The following is a 21,723-nucleotide window of genomic DNA, read 5'->3' on the forward strand; positions in this document are numbered from 1 at the left end:
AAAGTGTAGTTATGTAACATAATATATGCATAAGGCCATCATATATAATATCTTATTCTTGTCTCCTTTCCAGTAGCAGTCCTTTCCCCTTTATGTTGCCTAATGTACAGAGTATTAAGAGTACCGCAGCACTTCATGCTTGTTAAACTGAATCTTTCAGAAGGGTGAAACCCTATAAAATGCAAGTGGTTGTTTTTGCTAATAATTAAATAACAATTACTATTATCATTATTATTATAACTAGAATCAAAAGCTCCATATGCATGTGGCCAGTCAGCAAACACTACTATCCCAAGAAAGCTTAAATAATTTCAATTTTCAGTTCAGTTTTGCCTTTGCAAAAATTAAACCAGAAGTACAGAGAAATTAAGTAATCTGGCCAAAACTGTACAATCGGCTACAATGTTGGCATCTGTCTAAAAGGTAGGCTTCTGGTCCAGAGACTCTGCTATGTTGCCTGTTTTTATATATGGTAAAGCTTTATCAATTCCAGCTAATTAGAAAGATAACCTGAAATACTAACAAATCTGAATTACAAAATATTTTAACAGATATGAGTCTAAAGATATGCTAAGTACATACAGCAACAGATGATATCCAATCCAATATGACTTACTATAGAAATAAAACTCAACTGTAACTATCCATTTGGGTATAATTAGTAGTTCCTCCAAAAGTGCTTTCTTATATAACTTAAATACACAACTTAAAACCTTTCCCAATGATGTAACTTGGTAAATAAATAATGAAAAAATTCAGGCAAGATTTGGCCCCATTAGAAGTCTAATTAAGTTAAGTTTAGACTTCAGTATCTAAACCTGCCATATATATATAGCACTGTGCTGCTTAGGGCATTACAAAGAATAAAGGCAAGTAAAATACAGGCTCTAAGGAAATCTAATTGAAGATAAAAGACATACAAAACTTAAATGTCAAATAACAACTCGTAAGTCAAAATGACAATACATGTATAAAACTTATCACAAACAGTATACTATACTAGGTTTTCCCTCTCGCTCATCTTTTTCCCTGTTTCCTTAATCTTTCCACAGATCTCACTGTCCCATTCAAAAATTATTTTCTCCAGCTCTCATATGAATGCTAAGTTCTTCACTGTTCTTAAGCTGCCCAGTAAATGACTGTTACTGGTCTCACAGTTCACCAACTTGGGGCTTTTGGATCCATGTCACCTGGGTTAATTGCTGATTTATTGAGGCAGATGTCCATCAAAAAGGTGATTTACTTACACATTCCAGATTTGTTTTCAGTACTAATGGCTCCTCTCTTTTTTTCTGTTCATCCATTTTCCTTTTCCCTGTTTCTGTATCCTCTGGTAACAGATTGTGGATTTGATCTTCAGAGGTTTTTTCCTCTTGTAACTTTTCTTCTCTCAGCTAAAAATACATATTACACAGAGACAGTAGAGTTTTAGGCAACTCTATACTTAAAAACATCTTTTACTCTGTAGTCTATTAGAACAAACAGATCACACAGCAGTTTTGAGACTATTTTTCTTATCAGATATAGAGCCCTCTTGATTTTTAAGTAAATCTGCTTTTACTTGGCTCTTGCCAAACATATACTTCATGGCTTAAGATTTAACTGCTCTGCATTCTTGGGCAATATGAAACCATAAAAGCTAAGATAATACACATAACCAAAAAATAATGTTTATTCACGTAGCCAAAAAAGCCTGAACCTAAAAACTTTCCTTATTCCCATAAGCCAGATGTAACTGCATTGGACCAGAAGAGAAGAGATGGCCACAGAGAGCCAGAGAAGCTGAGGTAGGCCGCTGGCAACAGAAAGAATGACTTATCACAGTCACAGTGTCCTACATTTTTATGTTCTCATCTTGTGGTCACACGATAGGTCAAGATACATAGCCTACAAAGAAATTTAAGGCAGAGGCATATGCTCTTTATTTTGGGGAGGAAACACAGCATTATGAAAATAGCATTGGCTTTGGAATAAAAACTTAGGTGATACTGAGAAAATGAACCATCATTTGCTTGTCTCCAAAATGGAGATAATGCTACTTATTTTGCAGATATTGCTAAAAGGCATAAATTAAATAACAATATAACATAATTCTTAACACAGTGTCTTGCTGTGCACTTATAGTACATCAAGACCTCTCTTTCTATTAATACTTTTGTTCACTTTTCACTGCCTAAGGTTTTAATAAAATTTAAACAAGATAATGCAAATCAAAGCAAGTATAGGCTACTAATATTTTTAATCATGCTTCTGGGAAAAAAATAAAGCTAAAGAACAAATAAGAAAATTCTTGATAAACTATGGCCTCAAGGTTTAAAAAAAAAAAAAAAACCAAAAAACTACAGTAACAATAAAACCTTAGTCTTATCTTTTCAATTTCTGTAGGTCTGATTTCTGTCAGCCTGAACTAGTCTTTAAGATGTCAGTCTAATAATTCATGAGGTTATGAATATGCAAAGAGCACCATACACAATATTATGCCAGGAAGAGAGTCAAATGAAAGAATACACTACCAACACTGCCCAATGCAAACAAGAACACAAGGGAAAGGAAAGCAAATCCTTAGCTGGGGAGAGAACAAAACTAAAGTCTACGCTAACTGCTAATGTGAGATAATCAATGTCTTTTGAATATCATAGATGAGAAATTACTTGTTCAACAACTTACTCAAGTTGTTGTTCAACAAATTACTCAAGTTCAACAACTTGACCACAAGCTACACAAAGGGGCATTTTACTTTTGGAGGATAGAGGGGCAGAGTGGCAAAAAAAGAGAACAGGTTTTGGCATCATTAATAATTATCATTTACTGAACTCTGTGTGTCAGGAGCTGAGCTGCACTGTATATACATTATCTCACTTAAGAAAACTAAGGTTTACAGAGTTAGGTAACTTGTTCAAATTTACACAACCATAGGCCTTGGGGTTGGAATGCAAATCTAGGTCTACCTCAGTGGTTCTCAAACAAGGATTATTGTGCCCCCACCCTAGGGAACAGGTGGCAACATATGGACATATTTTTGGTTGTCACAACCGGGAAAGTGGAGTTATTGATATCTAGTGGATAAAGGCCAGAGACTGCTGCTAAACATCCTACATGTACAGGATAGCACCCTCCAATATATACATAAACAAATGCTGCTGTTTTTAAAAAACTAAATACTAAATTTCCCATTTTATATATTTTAGTGTTATTCTGTTTAATCCTTCATGATGTTTACACACTATGTTCTCTGTTTTTTCTAGTGTTTTTAGAATTTATCCTTCTGCCTCCTAATAACTTTTATTACCACTCTTAAGGTTTTCTTTTTTTTTTTTTTTTTGAGACAGAGTCTCGCTTTGTTGCCCGGGCTAGAGTGAGTGCCATGGCATCCGCCTAGCTCACAGCAACCTCAAACTCCTGGGCTTAAGCGATCCTACTGCCTCAGCCTCCCGAGTAGCTGGGACTACAGGCATGTGCCACCATGCCCAACTAATTTTTTCCTATATATATTTTAGTTGGCCAGATAATTTCTTTCCATTTTTAGTAGAGACGGGGTCTCGCTCTTGCTCAGGCTGGTCTCGAACTCCTCGACCTCCCAGAGTGCTAGGATTACAGGCGTGAGCCACCGCGCCGGCCCCACTCTTAAGGTTTTTGACAGGAGACTTGTGTTGCTGGCAAAACAACCTTTTCATTGCAACATTGGGTCACTGCCAATAGCCCATAATTTTAACAAAGCTAAAACTTTACAAAAGTAAAAAATTCATATATCCATTTAAATTTTCATGTGAATCATGCTGGTGTTTTCTCTATTCAGAGTTCTATACAAGTTTTTATGCAGGGGGGAGCTGTCCTTTTGGGGGGTTATTTATAAGGATTTGAGACCTTGGTCTCAAGGAGAGTTTTTATACTGAAAAAGAAAAGGGGAGGGTCAGAAAGCAGCATTATAAACTAAAAAGTATCAACAGCTGTTGTTTACTGTTCCAGGCATTAAGTTTATAAAGCTTATCTCACTTAACTATTAAGGATTTTGTTTATATCTATTTATTATTACCATTTTATAGACAACAAAAATTAAGACTCAGTGGTTATTTCCCAAAGTCATAGAGACCAAATATGGAAGAGCCTGGATTTTAAAGCAAACCTTTGGCTTCAGACACCAGGTTTCTCAGACTCAGCACAACTGACACATTAGGCTAGATAATTCTTAGTTGTGGGTGCCTGAGCAGTCTGAGAAGGCAGCTTATGCAATACTTTTTTGGGGAGCAGGAGTTAAAGATAGAGTAGCCTAACAGGGAAAGACAGAGCCACAACAAAGTGCTACAACAGTTGGCTACAGGGACAATATGAGAAACTACATGAAATGCATCTCAAGACTGTAGTCTGAGGTGAGAAAAAGGGAAGTATATACCTATTGGCTCCCACATCCCACTGACCAAAGTCTGCCTCACAGAGTGTTAAATATCACATACACTGGCCTGTGCAACCTAAGCTCCCACGGTAGGTACTGCAGCAAGGACAACTGAAAAGACCTAGAGCTAAAAGCAAGGGGCAAGCAGCAGGAACCTAAACTAGGAGATAGACTGAAGCTGCCCATTACTGTACATGAAATCATTTTTACTGCTTCCATTTTCAGAAGCCCATTACTAGAGAAAGGCTATTGACTTCTGTACATTAATCTCATATTCACACTACCAAGAATACCATGCAATTTTTTTTCCTGAAAAACTCTTTACTTTGCCTTCATTAATTTTTAAACATAAACTTTAAAATCAAAGTATAATATACACAAAGTGTACAAATCATAAATGTAAAGCATGATAAATCATACAAAATAAGCATATCTATTAACCACCACCACAATCAAAAAGCAGTTTATGACCAATACCCCATGTGCTTACTTCTCACCCAAAAGTAACCATGATCCTGGCTTCTAACACCATAAAATCACATTACCTATTTCTGAATTTTACATAAATGGAGTCTTAATATGACTTTGTCTTCTTTCACTCAAGATCGTATTTGTGGGATTCATCCATGCAGGTACACACAGTAGTCTGTTTACTTCTTATTTTGTTTTATTCTACTGTTTGACTATAAAACAATTTAAACATTCTATTGTTGATGAATATTTGAGTAGTTTCTAATTTGGGACTATTTATAAGTAGGATGCTAAAAATATTCTTCGGTATGTATGCACGTATATACACTCTGTTGTTCTGTGGAGTATATCCTAGAAGAGAAGCTGCTGAGTCATAAGCTGTGGTCATGCAGCCAGTTTTTCAAATTGGTTGTACACGTTACATTTCCACCTCCCCAGTGTAGGAGAGTGACAGTTGCTTCTAGCCTTGCTGACATTCATTTGTCTATTTTAGCCATTCCAGTGGGTATATACTGATACTTCATTGTGATTTTAATTTGCATTTCTCTAATGACTAAAGATGTAGAACAGCTTTTCATATGTTTATTATTTGAAAATCCTGCTTTATGAAGTGTCTATTCACATCTTTGCCCTTTTTGGTTTTTTTTTTTTAGATGTTTGGGGGTTTTTTCTCCAGTAATTTGTAAAAGTTACTTATGTTTTTTAGATATGAGGCAATTGTCAGGAAAAAATATATACATACAAATATATTACTAAATGTATGTATATCTTATATGCATATGTATGTATATATACACTTATACAATGGCTTGCATTTTTCACTCTTAGTACAGTTGTCTCTTGGAACACATGGGGGACTGGTTCCAGGACCCCCACATATACCAAAATCCATGCATACTCAAATCCCACAGTCAGCCCTGCAGCACCCACCTATATGAAAAGTCAGCCCTCTGTATACATGGGTTTTGCATCCTGGAATACTGTATTATCGATCCACATTTGGTTGAAAAAAATCCACATATAAGTGGACCCACGCAGTTCAAACACGTGTTGTTCAGGAGTCAACTGTACTGTCTTTTGAAGATAAAAAATTCCAGGTTTTAATGCACTTCAACTTATCAATCTTTTATTTTCTGGTTAATGCTTTTTGTATTCCATTTAGGAAATGTTACATACCCAAGGTCATAAGAATATTTTCCCATATTATCTTTAAGGAGTTCATTGTTTGACCTTTCAATATATAATCCACTTAGAATTGATTTTTCCATGCTAAGGCATAATCTGCGTATGATAATATGAACACATATGGAATATATAGTACAATGAGTTTTGTCAAATGTATATATCAACACATTTCCCTAATTACGCTATAGAATACTGCCACCACCCCAAGAAAGTCCTTTTGAACCCATCAGCAATCAATCTCCAAACCCACACAGCCCCAGGCAACCAATAATCTGATTATTATGACTAAAGATTAGTTTTGCCAATTAAATCATACAGCATGCATTTCTTTGTGTCAGGTTTCATTCGCTCAGCATATTTTTGAGATCCATCCATGTTACTGAGTTTATTATTAAGACATTCCTTTATATGGATGAGATATATCCCACCATATGAATATACCACAATTTGTTTATCCATTCAAGGACATTTGGGTTGTTATTTAGTTCTGGACTATTATGAACATAGTTACTATGAAAATTTAAGTCTTTTTGTGGACTAATGTTTTTGTTTAGGTTAGCTAAAACACTACAAGTGGAATTGCAGGGTCACATAGTAAGTGCATGTGTAAATTTATAAAGCAACTGCCACAATGTTTCCCACTGTGGTTATACCATTTTATACTCCCAGGACCAATGCATGGAAGTTTCACCTGATCCACACACTCATTCTCACACTTGGAATTGTTATCCTTTTAATTCAAGCCATTCTACAGGATGTAAAGTGATATCTTATGGTTTTAATTAGTATTTCCCTGCTCTGGCTAACTATGTTGACTATCTTCTCATGTGGTTAGTAGTGATCTTCTTTTGTGAAGAGTCTGTTCAAACTTTTGCCCTTTTTTAAAACCTTGCTAGTTAGATTAGCAAGAGTTCTGGGGTTTTGTTTTCATTTTTTTGTTGTTGTTTTTAGAGACAGGGTCTCACTCTGACGCCTAGGCTGGAGTGGAATGCAGTTATGTGATCACAGTTTACTTCAGCCTTGAACTCCAGGGTTCAAGCGATCCTCCTGCCCCAGCCTCCCAATTAGCTGGGACTATAGCACATGCCATCATGCCTGGCTAAAGCAAGAGTTCTTGATATATTCTGGATACAAATCCATTGTTATATACAACATTTTGAGAACATTTTCTCCCAGTCTTTGCTTTGCCTTTTTATTTCCTTAATGACATCTTGAAGAACAGAAGTTTTTAACTTGGTAAATTCAAAAGTATCAATTTTTCCTTCTATGATTAAGATTTTTTGTGTTCCTATCTAGAAAAATCTTTGTCTATGCCAAAGTCAGAATTTCTTTCTTCTATGTTTTAGCTTTTACATTTAGTCTATGACTCATTTTGAATTAATTTTTACATATGATATAGAGATGATGGTGTTTTCAACAAATGGTGCTAAAACAATTAGGAGATCCATATGCACCAAAATAAACTTGGATCTATATCTCACATTATATATAAAAAGTAACTCAAAATGGATCATATACCTAAATGTAAAACCTAAAACTATAAAACTTCCAGAACAAAACATAGGAGAAAATCTTTTTGACACTGGGCTGGGCAAAGAATTCTTAGATATAACAACAAAAGCTCAATCCACCAAAGAAAAAATTTATCAACTGTATGCTTTCTATAGACAAAGCCTATCTCTGAATATAAACTGTATTTCATCAAAATTTAAAACTTCTGCTCTTCAAAAGACTCTAAGAAAATGAAAAAACACACAGACTGACAGAAAAATATTTGCAAAGCATATACCTGATAAAAGACTTGTATCCAGAATACATAAAGATCTCTCAAAATTCAACAAAAAAATAAATAACCTAATTTTAAAAATAGGCAAAGTCTGGAACAGACATTACACCAAAGAAAACATACAGAAGGGAAACACATAAAAAGATTCTTAACATCATTAAGTCAGTAGAAAGATGCAAATAAGAACCACAATGAGATGCCATTTCACACCTCTTAGAATGGCTAAAATTAAAAAGAATGACCATAGCAAATGTTGATAAAGGTTAAGAGAAAGTGGAACTCTCATACACTACTGGTGGGAATTAATGTGGTAAAACCACTTTAGAAAAGTTTGGCAGTTTCTTTAAAAATTATATATACACCTACCATACAATCCAGCCATTTCACTCCTAAGTATTTACCTAAGAGAAAAATATATATATATTTATACAAAGACTGTACATGAATGTTCATAGAAGCTTTACACTAGAAATTAACCCAAATGTCCATGAACAGGCAACTGGATAAATTGTGACATATCCATATAATGAAATATTACTCAGCAATAAAAAGGAACAAGCTACTAATACATAAAACAAAGTAAATGAATCTCAAAATAAATATGCTGAGCGAAAAAGCCAAACAGAAAACCATGAGCAACAAAAGAAAAAATACATAAAATGTACTTCAACAAAATTAAAATCTTTTGTGCATAAAAAGAACATTAGGTTTCTTTCTAAATAGCCCCAGGATGGATGGTTGGATGGATGGATAGATAAACAAATAAATAAAATATTATCAAGAACGTTTAAAGACAACCTACAGAACGGAAGAAAATATTTGCAAATCATATATCTGATAAGGATTTAATATCCAGAATACAGAAAGAACACTTACAATTCAACAACAAAAAGACAACCCAATTCAAAAATGGGCAAGGACTTGACTGGTCATTTCTCCATAGAAGATATACAAATGGTCAATAAGCACATGAAAAGATGCTCAACATCATATGTCATTAGGAAGATGCAAATCAAAACCACAATGAGATACCACTTCATACCCACTAGGATGACTATAATCAAAAAACCAGAAAACATTTTTATATATAATAAATGTTATGTTATATATATCTTATAGCACTTTAAAATGTTTGTGTCAGGCCTGGCATGGTGGCTCATGCCTGTTATCTTAGCACTCTGGGAGGCCAAGGTGGGAGGATCTCTCGAGGTCAGGAGTTCGAGACCAGCCTCAGCAAGAGTGAGACCCCATCTCTACTAAAAATAGAAAGAAGTGATTTGGACAGCTAAAAATACATACATAAAACAAAAATTAGCCGGGCATGGTGGCACATGCCTGTAGTCCCAGCTACTTGGGAGGCTGAGGCAGGATTGCTTAAGTCCAGGAGTTTGAGGTTGCTGTGAGCTAGACTGATGCCATGGCACTCTAGCCCAGGCAACAGAGCGAGACTCCGTCTCAAAAAAAAAAAAAAAAAAAAACAAAAAATGTTTGTGTCATACAACCTTTCAATAAAGTATGAAATTCCAACCAGCTTTCTATTCTTTTAGACACTGCAATAAACACCTTGCATGACAGGTTCACTCAAGGCAGTATTTTAGCAGCAGAATTCAATTAATCATCTGTTTGGAATCAGGAAGTTGAAATTTCCATCAACAGCTAAATACAAAACAGGCTATTGGGTTCACTAGATTCTTGCTTCCCCCCCCTAATTTTTTATTGTGGTTAAATACACATAAAAATTTAACATCTTAAAATGTATAGTTCTATGACATTAAATACATTCCTAATGGTGTACAATCATCACCATCTATCTTCAGAACTCTTTTCACTTATAAAACTGAAACTCTATATATTTCAAAATTGCTGAGAATAAATTTCAAATGTACTCACCACAAAAATATTAAGTACTTGAGGTGATTGTTATGTTAACTGGCTTGATTTATTATTCTATATTTTATTCATAAATTATAACATCACTTTGTACCCCATAAATTTATACAATTAAAAACTGTCAATTTATAATTTTAAAAAAACTAAAATTCTATACCCATTAAACAGTAACTCCTCATTTCTCCCTCTCTCCAGCCCCTGGCAACCACCATTTTACCTTCTATCTCTTTGACTGTGACTACTCTAGATACCTCACATAAATGGAATCATACAGTATTTGTCTTTTGTGACTTGCTTATTTCACTTGGAAAAATGTCCTCAAGGTTCATTCATGTTGTAACATATGTCAGGAATGCCTTCATTTTTAAGGATGAATAACATTCCATTGTAACCATATATTACACTTGGCTTATCCATTCATCCATCAATGGACATCTGGGTTGGTTCCACATTTTAACTATTGTCAATAACTGCTATAAACATGAGTGTAGAAATATCTCTTTGAGATCTTACTTTCAATTCTTTTGGGTATATACCCAAAGAAGTGGAACTGCTGAATTGTACAGTTATTGTATTTTTAATTTTGTGAGGAACAACCATACTATTTTCCACAGAAGCTGTACCATTTTGTATTCCTACCAATAGTATGTAAGGGTTCCAATTACTCTACATCTTCACCAACTCTTGTTATTTTCTTATTTTTTTGGTAATAGCCATCCTAATGGTTAAGAGGTGGTATCTCACTGTAGTTTTGATTTGCATTTCCCTAATTAATTGCTGATGTTGAGCATCTTTTCATATGCTTATTGGCCATTTGCATATCTTCTTTGGAGAAATGTCTATTCAGTCCTTTGCCCATCTTTCAATAGGGTTTCTTGCTTTTGAGTTTTAGGAGTTCTCTACATATTCTGACTATTAATCCCTTATCAGATATATGACTTGCAAGTGTTTTCTCCTATTCTGTGTGTAAGCTTTTTACTCTGTTGATAATGCCTTTTGATATACAAAACTTTTAATTTTCATGAAGCCCAATTTGTCTGTTTTTTTCTTCTGCTGGCTATACCTTTGGTGTCATATCCAAGAAATCATTACCAAATCCAATGTTGTGAAGTTTTTGCCATGTGTTTTTCTCTACTTATAGTTTTGTGTTTTATATTTAGGTCTTTGGTCCATTTTTCATTAATTTTTATGCAGTAAATCCTCACTTAATGTCATCATTGATAGGTTCTCAGAAACTGCAACTTTAAGTGAAATGATGTATAGCAAAACCAATCTTACCCCAGGCTAATTGATATAAATAAGAATTAAGTTCCTATAGCATATTGCTAGCCACAAAAACATCACCAAACTTCTATTAATAAATAAAGACCCAAAACACTACTAATACTAAACATTAAAATAAATGCAAGCTATACATCCATTTAAGACAGATTAATAAACACAAGTAACATAATTACACAATTTTTGGTGAGTCAGTGAGTGACAACAAAGTGATGGTGGGCTAAATCAAGGAATAAATGTTTGCAAAAAGAAAATTTTAAGGAGCACCTCCTACCACTACATAGTTCAAAAATAATAATAGATCTGGTGAGCTGGCTGAGTATTTTCGTACTGCATAGTTTACTATTGTGCATTTGTACAATTATCATACACTTCATGAATTATTTTATAATAATTTATATTCATGTATTCATTCATTTTCTTTTTTTTTTTTTTTTTTTGAGACAGAGTCTCACTTTGTTGCCCGGGCTAGAGTGAGTGCCGTGGCATCAGCCTAGCTCACAGCAACCTCACACTCCTGGGCTTAAGCGATCCTACTGCCTCAGCCTCCCGAGTAGCTGGGACTACAGGCATGAGCCACCATGCCCGGCTAATTTTTTTGTATATATATTTTTAGTTGGCCAGATAATTTCTTTCTATTTTTAGTAGAGACGGGGTCTCACTCTTGCTCAGGCTGGTCTCGAACTCCTGACCTCGAGCGATCCACCCGCCTCGGCCTCCCAGAGCTAGGATTACAGGCGTGAGCCACCGCGCCCGGCCTCATTCATTTTCTAATTTGCTTATTCCAGTCCAGGGTCATGAGTGGCCAGATCCTATCCTGGCAGCTCAGGGCACAAGGTGGAACCAACCCTTGACAGGACACCATTCCATTGCAGGGCACACTCACACACACATTCACTCAAGACTGGAACAATGTCTATAGACATGCCAATTCACCTAACATGCACATCTTTGGGATGTGGGAGGAAACCAAAGTACCCAGAGAAAACCCACACAAACATGGGGAGTCAAACTCCATATAGACAGTGGCCCCACCAGGAAGCGATTTTTTTTCTCACCATTATTAATGAAACAATGTTGAATGAAACCACGTTATTCAAGGACCTGCTGCATGTGGTATAAGACAAAGGTCCAACTTCATTCTTTCACTAGATTCTTAAACTCTGTTCATGCAAGAGCAGAGATGCCTATACAATACTTCTCACCAACCCATATATCTTGATAATGTTCATTTCCCCATGAAAAATTATCTATCTTCATAACTGTTTATCAACATAATTATTGAATTTAGGTGATGGGTATATGTGGGTTCATTTTATTAACCTATTCACTTTTATGTCTGTTTGAATATTATAAATATTAAAAATTTAGAAATAATTTATAATATCCATTATGCCTGTTGACAAATCTCAGGTGCTAGGTGATGATTATAATAATTGAAGGGCTTATAAGAGCCTATGGAGTAAAAGTTCTGATTATAGTCTTTCGGATGCTAAGTAACTACTCCAGAGTGTATACTCCCTGTTAGTACTTCAAATGTTAATTAGCCATCCTTGGAGTACAGAATAAAACACATAGGCCGGGCGCGGTGGCTCACGCCTGTAATCCTAGCACTCTGGGAGGCCGAGGCGGGCGGATCGTTTGAGCTCAGGAGTTCGAGACCAGCCTGAGCAAGAGCGAGACCCCGTCTCTACTAAAAATAGAAAGAAATTATCTGGCCAACTAAAAATATATATACATAAAAATTAGCCGGGCATGGTGGCGCATGTCTGTAGTCCCAGCTACTCGGGAGGCTGAGGCAGTAGGATCGCTTAAGCCCAGGAGTGTGAGGTTGCTGTGAGCTAGGCTGATGCCACGGCACTCACTCTAGCCCGGGCAATAAAGTGAGACTCTGTCTTAAAAAAATAAAAAATAAAAAAAAAATAAAAAAATAAAAATAAAAAAAAAACAGAATAAAACACATAAATATACCATACTATTTCAAACCAGGTATTTTAAAATACATTTCATGGCCGGGTACAGTGGCTCACACCTGTAATCCTGGCACTCTGGGAGGCTAAGGTGGGAGGATCACTTGAGGTCAGGAGTTTGAGAACAGCCTGAGCAAGAGCAAGACCCCATCTCTACTAAAAATAGAAATATTATACAGGTGTGGTAGCCTGTGCCTGTAATCCCAGCTATTTAGGAGGCTGAGGCAGGAGAATCGCTACAGCCCAGGAGTTTCAGGTTGCTGTGAGCTAAGCTGATGCCACAGCACTCTGGCCCAGGTGACAGAGCGAGATAACGCCTCAAAAAATAAAACTTAAAAAAAAAAATACATTTTGTTAACACCCAGAACATAGCTCTACTGTGGACTTCTAATACAAATTACTTGTGTTCAGTTACTTGGTTTCAAATCCCTCTTCCCCCAGACACTACAAGCTTCTTTCAATCAGGGATTATTCATTCTTGATTTCCCGTTCCCTACTTGAGTTCCAGACACAAGGTCTGTGTTCAATAAATTCAGTCCCACAAATAATTACAGAGCATCAGATTCTATGTGTCAGGCACTATTTTTAGTGCTCAGTATGTAGCCCTGACCAAAACTGACAAAGTTGTTCACATAGGGCTTACATTCTAGTAGAATGCCACTGAAGTGAATGATAAGGTTGGACTAAGTGATCTTTAAAAGGTCCTTCCAGTAAATACATTCTGTGACACAAACCATACCTCTTGTGGTGACTGTTCCAGTCCCCACGCTTTGTGAGAAACCACCATACTCTCAATGCCACCATAAAGGGTAACCAGTCAGACAGTGCCATGAACACAAGGCTTGTGGGAAGAGTGCTGTCCAATGATACTTTAAAGAATAGAAGCTCATGTATCCATAATTTTCTCATTTTCTTATCTGAATTGGTTAAATAGGGATGCGGTGGAGGCCGAGGTGGGAGGATCACCTGAGGTCAGGAGTTTGAGACCAGTCTGAGCAAGAGCGAGATCCCATCTCTACTAAAAATAGAAAAAAATTAGCTGGCAACTAAAATAACTAACTAACTAAATAAATAAATAAATATTAGCCAGGCATGGTGGTGCACACCTGTAGCCCCAGCTACTCGGGAAGCTGAGGCAGCAAGATTGCTTGAGCCCAGGAGTTTGAGGTTGCTGTGAGGTAGGCTGATACCACAGCACTCTAGCCCAGGTGACAGAGCAAGACTCTGTCTCAAATTAAAAAAATAAAATTAAATTAATTGGTTAAACAGACCACCACTCAATAATAGTAGGCTACAGAAATAATTTGTGAGAGCAGAACCATATAGCCGCATGGTATTTAATTAATCTTTCCCCTAACAAATAACATTTTTCTTAAAGTAAAATGATACATGTGAAAACATTCAGTAAATTATGAGTTTTGCATATTTTACTCATTTTTTAGTTATCTCTGAGCCAACACTTCTCAAATTGAGACTCTAGATTCCTAGGGAGGATTCACAAGGATAGTAATGGGAATCATTAATTTTCAATATATTTTTAAAAATCTAATAAATCAGATACTTAAAGTCTGCAAGATTATACACACTAAATATTGCCATCTCAATAAATAGACCAAATATGTTTTTTGTTGATGTCTAGGGCTTATTCTTTTTTTTCTGAGACAGTGTCTTGCTCTGTCACCCAGGATGGAGTACAGTGACATCATTATAGCTCACAGCAACCTCAAACTCCTGGGCTCATGCAATCCTCCTGCCTCAGCCTCCTGAGTAGCTGAGACTACAGGTACATGCTACCATACTTTGCTAATTTTTAAAAATTTTTTGTAGAGATGGGGTCTTGCTATGTTGCTGAGGCTGGTCTTGAACTCCTAGGCTCAAGCAATCTTCCCGCTTCAACCTCCTAAAATGCTAGAATTACAGGCATGAGCCACCATGCCCAGCCTAGGGGGCTTATTCTTTAATAGAAGACACTTTAAAATATTTTAAATTCACATGGGGGTTATGAAAACAGTATAACACAAGCTGGTAGAAAAAAGTTGGGGACCACTGCTTCAGAACATGATGAATTTATTAGATAATCAAATTAGTATCAGTTTCCATTTACTTTCTATTAGTTTCCATTTAGTTTCCATTTACTTAGGTATCTAGAGCAACTGATGCTTTATATCCTCTGTCTAGACTCTCATTTGGCATTAATAATTACTGCTTCTATAAGGTCTAATTCTAATCAGTCACTATTGCTGATGCTATCCAAAAAAACAATGTATTAACATGGAAAGCTTCATATGGTATGCTAATTTTAAAAGGTCAATAAAAATGGCATACACAGTATGACCCAAAATCAATTTTTTAAAAAATCTTAAGTTTATGATAAACATTTAAATATGGTTATTAGGTGGCAGGATTACTGGTGATTTTCCCTTTCTTCTTTAAATCTTTTTGATAACCTGAACTTTTTTTTGTAATTCACAGAATTGTATAATTATGCTTATTTTCATAAGCAGAAAAAAATAAAGCTATTCTAACTTATTAAAAGTCTCACTAATCAGATATTTTAACAAAATATTTTATTTTGTACTAGAGACAAAATAGTTGCAGCCATTCTGGAAAATTCCTTAGTCTGGCTTTCAAGTGGTATTTAAATGATTTTATTTAAAGTAGTCTCTAAACCATAAAAACATTTTTATGGTAACCTCATAACTACTGATCCTCCTTCTCATAAATGAGAGAGACAAGGAAAAATAGCACATTGCAGAAATAAACTGAATAACCTGCTATTTTAATTAAATTTGATGTTTTAAATTTCCCAAGTGTATTCTTTTCTTTGAAATGCCCATTACTTGATAAAGCTGTTTCCCCTCATCTGGGTAGCTGTAAATATTAATAGTAAAAGGAGACAACCACCATGTCTAATGTTCTTAGATTTTGAGCATCCCATCAGCTAGCTGTTCTCCCCTTGTATAGTTAAAATTTAAACACCATTTTGAGAGTTTTTCCTTCTCCTTAGTACCACATATCTTATCAATTCTTAAAGATGAACTATGAGATCTTATATTTTCTGGTTTTAGAAAGAGGTATGCCAGCACATGCTGAAAGTGGCATTTCCTCAAAGATTATACAACATTTCAGAGGGAAGAAGAAAAAATAGCAAACAGTGTTGCAAAAAGAACCCTAGACATCTTAAAATGCACGTAGCTCTATCATGAGCCAGCTGTACATTCTTATACAAGTTATTTCTCATTAAAAAAGGGGGTTTGAAACTAGATGACCAACAATTTAATTCAATAAGCACTTGGTGAATTCCTATGTGCAAGATATTATATTAGAGGTGTGCAGTTAAAGAGATCAAAACAAACAGATCCATCCTGAAAGATGTATAATAGGAAAAAACTTTTTAAAATAAGCCAACAACATGCTTCTTCTGTGGTGTGACAGAACATATGTAAAACTTCCTAAGTAAATACAAGATACTTTTAAAATACAAGATACTTTTAAGCAAATTTTTAAAAAAGAAAAGGCCAGGTGTGGTGGCCCATGTCTATAACCCCAGCACTTTGGGAGGCCAAGGCAGGAGAATCATTTGAGGTCAGGAGTTCAAGACCAGACTGAGCCAAGAATGAGACCCCCATCTCTACTAAAAATAGAAACAATTAGCCGGGTGTGGTGGTGTGCACCCGTAGTCCTAGCTACTCAGGAGACTAATGCAGGAGGATCGCTTGAGCCCAGGCATTGGAGGTTGCAGTGAGCTACGATGATGCCACTGCACGCTACCCAGGGTGACAGAGCAAGACTCTGCTCAAAAAAAAAAAGAGACAAAGATGACTAGCCATCTCATATATAACAAAAACATACAAAGGGATCAATATTGAAGTAATTTCTCCCTAAAAATTATTTTTCATTTCAATATGCATTTACTGCAGACCCTTGCATAGCAAGAACAAATTATAACAAAATTCTCAAGCAATGTATTAAGATGAAGGACTGAGCTTGTGTTAAAACTCCCTTTTCACTTAAAACCCCATAAAATGTCAGGAAACTTCTTTTTAATAAAATAAATCTATAAGAGCACGGAAAACAACAAAAAGAGCATGCCACCAGCAGTCAAGACCACAAATACCCAAAAGATGGAACTGGTTTTCACGTCTAAAGGTTATAAACAAGAAATCACGTAAAAATATAAACAAGTCAGAGAAAACATATAAATGGCCAATAAACATAAAACACTGCTCCTCTGTAGTAATCATAGAAATGAAATTAAAACAATGAGATCATTTTCATCTAGGAGACTGGTAAAATATCAAAAACAAAAATAAAAGTTTGGCAAGGATTTAAGGAAAAAGGACTCACTTTTACCATTCATGAGAGAATAAGTTGAAAAGTCTTTTTAAAAGACAATTTGTTAATATCTACCTAAATACAAAAAGTGTACATACCATTTCACACTTCCACTTCTAGGAATTTAACCTAAAGGATGTATTTGTTCACATATGTTCATGAGTGCTCAGCACAGTATTTCTTTAAAATTGGGTGAAACAGGAAACTAAATGGCCAATGATAATGGAATGAGTAGGTGAATTATGCCTCATTCATAATATGAAATATCATGTAAGATGTAAAAGTAGCTATTAATATATTTAAAAAACCACCCCCCCAAAAAATGCTGTTAAGTGAAAAAAGCAAGTCACAGAATAGATCATATTATTCCTCAAAAATCCTAGCTTCTTTGAAGTATTTATCCTCAGACTATAATACTCATAACCCCTGTCACTCTTCCTTATTCACAGAAAAACTCAGCACCTAAATTTCAAGTTCTCTCCAACTACTCTAGTGATCATTCCTAAAGATTTCAGTATCAGTGTACTCTCACCTCCAGTGTTCTTTCACCTCCTCCTTAAATAAATCTTTCCCTCCATCCTATTTCAGCTATCTACTCCCATAGTCATACCCTAAGTCTTGTAATGTCCAATGACTAAAACACCTCGCAAGGCTCACACTGAAGCCTTACATTTAGACCACCATTTCCCATTTCCTAGCTCTCCAGCTTTATCTGTATGCTAGCAATCTTACTTTTTACAATTCTTTTTCACCATCAAAGTTTCCAGTCCATTGACCCTTCCACTCTTTCACTGTCCACCACACTCTCAGGTCCTCAATTTCCTCCTTAAACAACCGAGATCCATGGTTCAAAACTATAATAACTCCCCTGTATATACCCTCAAGTCCACTGCATCTTTCCCTCTGTCATACTTCTGGCAAAACCCAAACCCTGGTTAAACCCAACACATTGCTTACTCCAAGTGTGTCCTAACTGGCCCTATTTCCTTTCCATTGTTGCCCCATCAGGCAGAGACTGCTAGTTGCCAATCCAATACACATTTTCTGCTCCCTCCCTAAGAAAACCCTGATTTTACTCAGGAAGTTATTGTAGCTAGCCAAAATACTATGCCTCCCAGCCTCCCTAGTAGCTGTGACACAGGACTAAAAAATACAGGTGAAGCCACTGGGTGAGGGGGACTTAGACAAAGCTCTTTGAAAGGATCCAATTCCAGCTAGGCAAGGTGGCTCACACCTGTAATCCCAGAAATTTGGAAGGCTGAGGCGGGAGGATCACTTGAGGCCAGGAGTTCAAGATCAGCCTGGGTGACAGAGCAAGACCCCATCTCTACAAAATAATTTTAAAAATTAGCCAGGCATGGTGGCACACACCTATAGTCCCAGCTACTTGGAGACAGGTAGGAGGAGCACTTGAGCCCAGAAGTATGAGGCTGCAGTGAGCTATGATTGCACCACTGCACTTCAGTCAGGACAATAGAGCAAGACCCCATCTTTTAAAAAACAAACAAACAAACAAACAAACAAACAAAAACAATTCAGCTAACATGTGCCCTTTTGCCTTCTGTCTGGATTTGATTCTCAAGGAGGATCAGCCATCACATACCATAAGAGACAGGCATGCTTGAAGATGCCCAAAAGGAAAAACAAAAGGAACCTAAATCACTGATGTCACGGAGCTGCCATATCAGCCATGGACTGCTTACCTCCAGTTTGTTGCCTGAGAAAAATAAAACTCCTAATTTTTTTTGCTTTTTAAATAAATGTTATTGTGTATATTTAAGTATATAACATGATGCTGTGGGATACATATAGATAGTAAAACGATTACTATAGTGAAACAAGTTAGCATATCTACCATCTTCCATAGTTACCCATTCTTTTTTTTTTTAATGGCAAGAGCAGCTAAAATCTACTCATTTAGCAGGAATCCTGGATACCTAATTTGTTTATTATTTCGGGGTCTCTACTATTCACAGAAAACACAAGTCCGAACTCCTAGGCCTATTACAGTTTATTCTCCACAGAGCAACCAGAAAACTTTCAAAAGTATAAGTCAGATCATATTACTGATTTCCCATCATACCTAAAATAAATTTAGGCTCTTTACTAGGTTAATCAGGGTTTCTTTGACTTGGCCCTTTTGTCTCCCAACTCATCTTCCCTCACCCTCACCCCCACCCCCGTACCACCCACCCTTCTACTTCCTTGCATATTCAGCTCCAGCCACAATCACCTTCTGGTTCCTTGAACAAGCCAAACTTGTTTCTGTTTCCGGGCCTTTGGAATGTTCTTTCCTCATACCTTTACTTGGTTTGCTCCCTCACTTCCTTTAGGTTTCAGTTCAAGTGTTGCTTCCTCTGAGAGACCCTCCCTAACTGCTCTACATAAAACTTTCTGGGTCTCCCCAAGTTTCCCTCCCACTCTCTCCCGTATAACTTCTCTTACCCTGCTTTATTATTATACATTAAATATTTGTTTGCTTCTTTCTTTTTTTTTTTTTTTTTTGAGACAGAGTCTCACTCTGTTGCCCGGCTAGAGTGAGTGCCCTGGCGTCAGCCTAGCTCACAGCAACCTCAAACTCCTGGGCTTAAGTGATCCTACTGCCTCAGCCTCCCGAGTAGCTGGGACTACACGCATGCGCCACCATGCCCGGCTAATTTTTTCTCTATATATTTTTAGTTGGCCAGATAATTTCTTTCTATTTTTAGTAGAGACGGGGTCTCGCTCTTGCTCAGGCTGGTCTCGAACTCCTGAGCTCAAACAATCCGCCCGCCTCGGCCTCCCAGAGTGCTAGGATTACAGGCGTGAGCCACCAGGCCCGGCCAGTTTGCTTATTTCTTATCTGTCTTCCCCACTAGAAAGGAATCTCTTTGAGGTCAAGGATCTTGAGTGTTTTCTTCAGTACTGCATCCCCACTGCCCAGCATATACTAGAGGCATGATAAATATCTCACTAATTAATGAATACACATCATGATCTCATTTATACTGAAAAAGGCTAGAGTGTACATGTATGTTTATGTAAGCATATAAGGAGTCTAAGACAAACATTACAGTACTGATACTAGGTACCTCTGGGGAAAACAGCAGGAAGAAAGCTACAGAGGAACTTTCACATTTGGTTCTGCATATTTGTGCATATTTTTCTTATGTTAAAAAGACAATTAACTACAACATACAGCAGGAAGAAAAAAATCTAAAGGTATTTAGAAATCCAAACCTACTCATAGAATCATAAATTTGGAAACTCACAGTGACCTCAGTAAGCATATTAACTCAAAGGTCTTTGGCTGAAAAGGACATTAAGAACACACCTCCCTGTTCTTAGTTGTCCCTTACAGCCTAGTTGAGTATCTGAAAGAAATCACTTCCAAAGCCTGGTGCAGTGGCTCACGCTTATAATCCTAGCACTCTGGGAGGCCGAGGCGGGTGGATTGTTTGAGCTCAGGAGTTCGAGACCAGGCTGAGCAAGAGCGAGACACCGTCTCTACTAAAAACAGAAAGAAATTATATGGACAGCTAAAATATATATAGAAAAAATTAGCCGAGCATGGTGGCACATGCGTGTAGTCCCAGCTACTCGGAGGCTGAGGCAGAAGGATAGCTTGAGCCCAGGAGTTTGAGGCTGCTGTGAGCTAGGCTGACGCCACGGCACTCACTCTAGCCCGGGCAACAGAGTGAGACTCTGTCTCAAAAAAAAAAAGAAAAAAAAAAGAAATCACTTCCATTCTATAGCAGTCCCCTTATCTCAACCTGGTTTGTTCCTAAATCTCTCACAGGTAGTAGACTTGAATAGATTATTAAATAAAGTAACCCCTTTTAAAAGAACTAGACTTAGGGGAATAAAATTTTTGTTAACATTTTATAGCCCATAAAAAAGTTTTCACTGTCACTTTAAAGTAATAAAGCATACTAAATAAAGTGTATTAGTAGTATGTTATACATCAAATTAATGATAAAGAGTTGGGTAGAATTAACTTCCACTTATCATCATTTGCTAAGTATAAACTTTCAAAGATCATCTTCCTCTAGGGATCCACCCAGATAATTATAAATTCAGTTTGCTTTGTTTCAGAAAATATGCATTCTAAGAAGCATGTCTATCTAGTAACTTCTTCATCCAAATGTTTAGTGCCTTTTAATTTTTTTATAACTTCATTGAGGCATATTTTATGTATTATATATTAATAATCCATCCAAGTGTATAATTCAATGATTTTTAATAAATTTACAAAGATATGGAACACATCATAAATCCGTTTTAGAAATCTTCATCACTCCAATAAAATCTTTCATGCCCATTTACTATTAATCCCTGTTCCCACCCTCTGTTCCCACCAACCACTAATCTACTATCTGTCTCCATACATTTGTCTATTCTGGGCATTTTCTATGAATGTAATCATAGAATATATA

The 21,723-nt window shown here is 36.4% G+C and overlaps 1 protein-coding gene across 1 annotated transcript in view; it reads right to left on the bottom strand.

The window, feature by feature from the left end:
* RNF169 (ring finger protein 169) overlaps nucleotides 1-21,723 on the bottom strand; it is an 81,028-nt gene that overhangs the window by 30,887 nt on the left and 28,418 nt on the right. The window contains exon 3 of the mRNA XM_045555471.1: nucleotides 1,248-1,394. Coding sequence (XP_045411427.1) covers nucleotides 1,248-1,394 — 147 coding nt within the window. The remainder of the gene's footprint in view (nucleotides 1-1,247; nucleotides 1,395-21,723) is intronic.

This window comes from Lemur catta, chromosome 7, assembly GCF_020740605.2.
Source record: "Lemur catta isolate mLemCat1 chromosome 7, mLemCat1.pri, whole genome shotgun sequence".
Taxonomy (NCBI): domain Eukaryota; kingdom Metazoa; phylum Chordata; class Mammalia; order Primates; family Lemuridae; genus Lemur; species Lemur catta.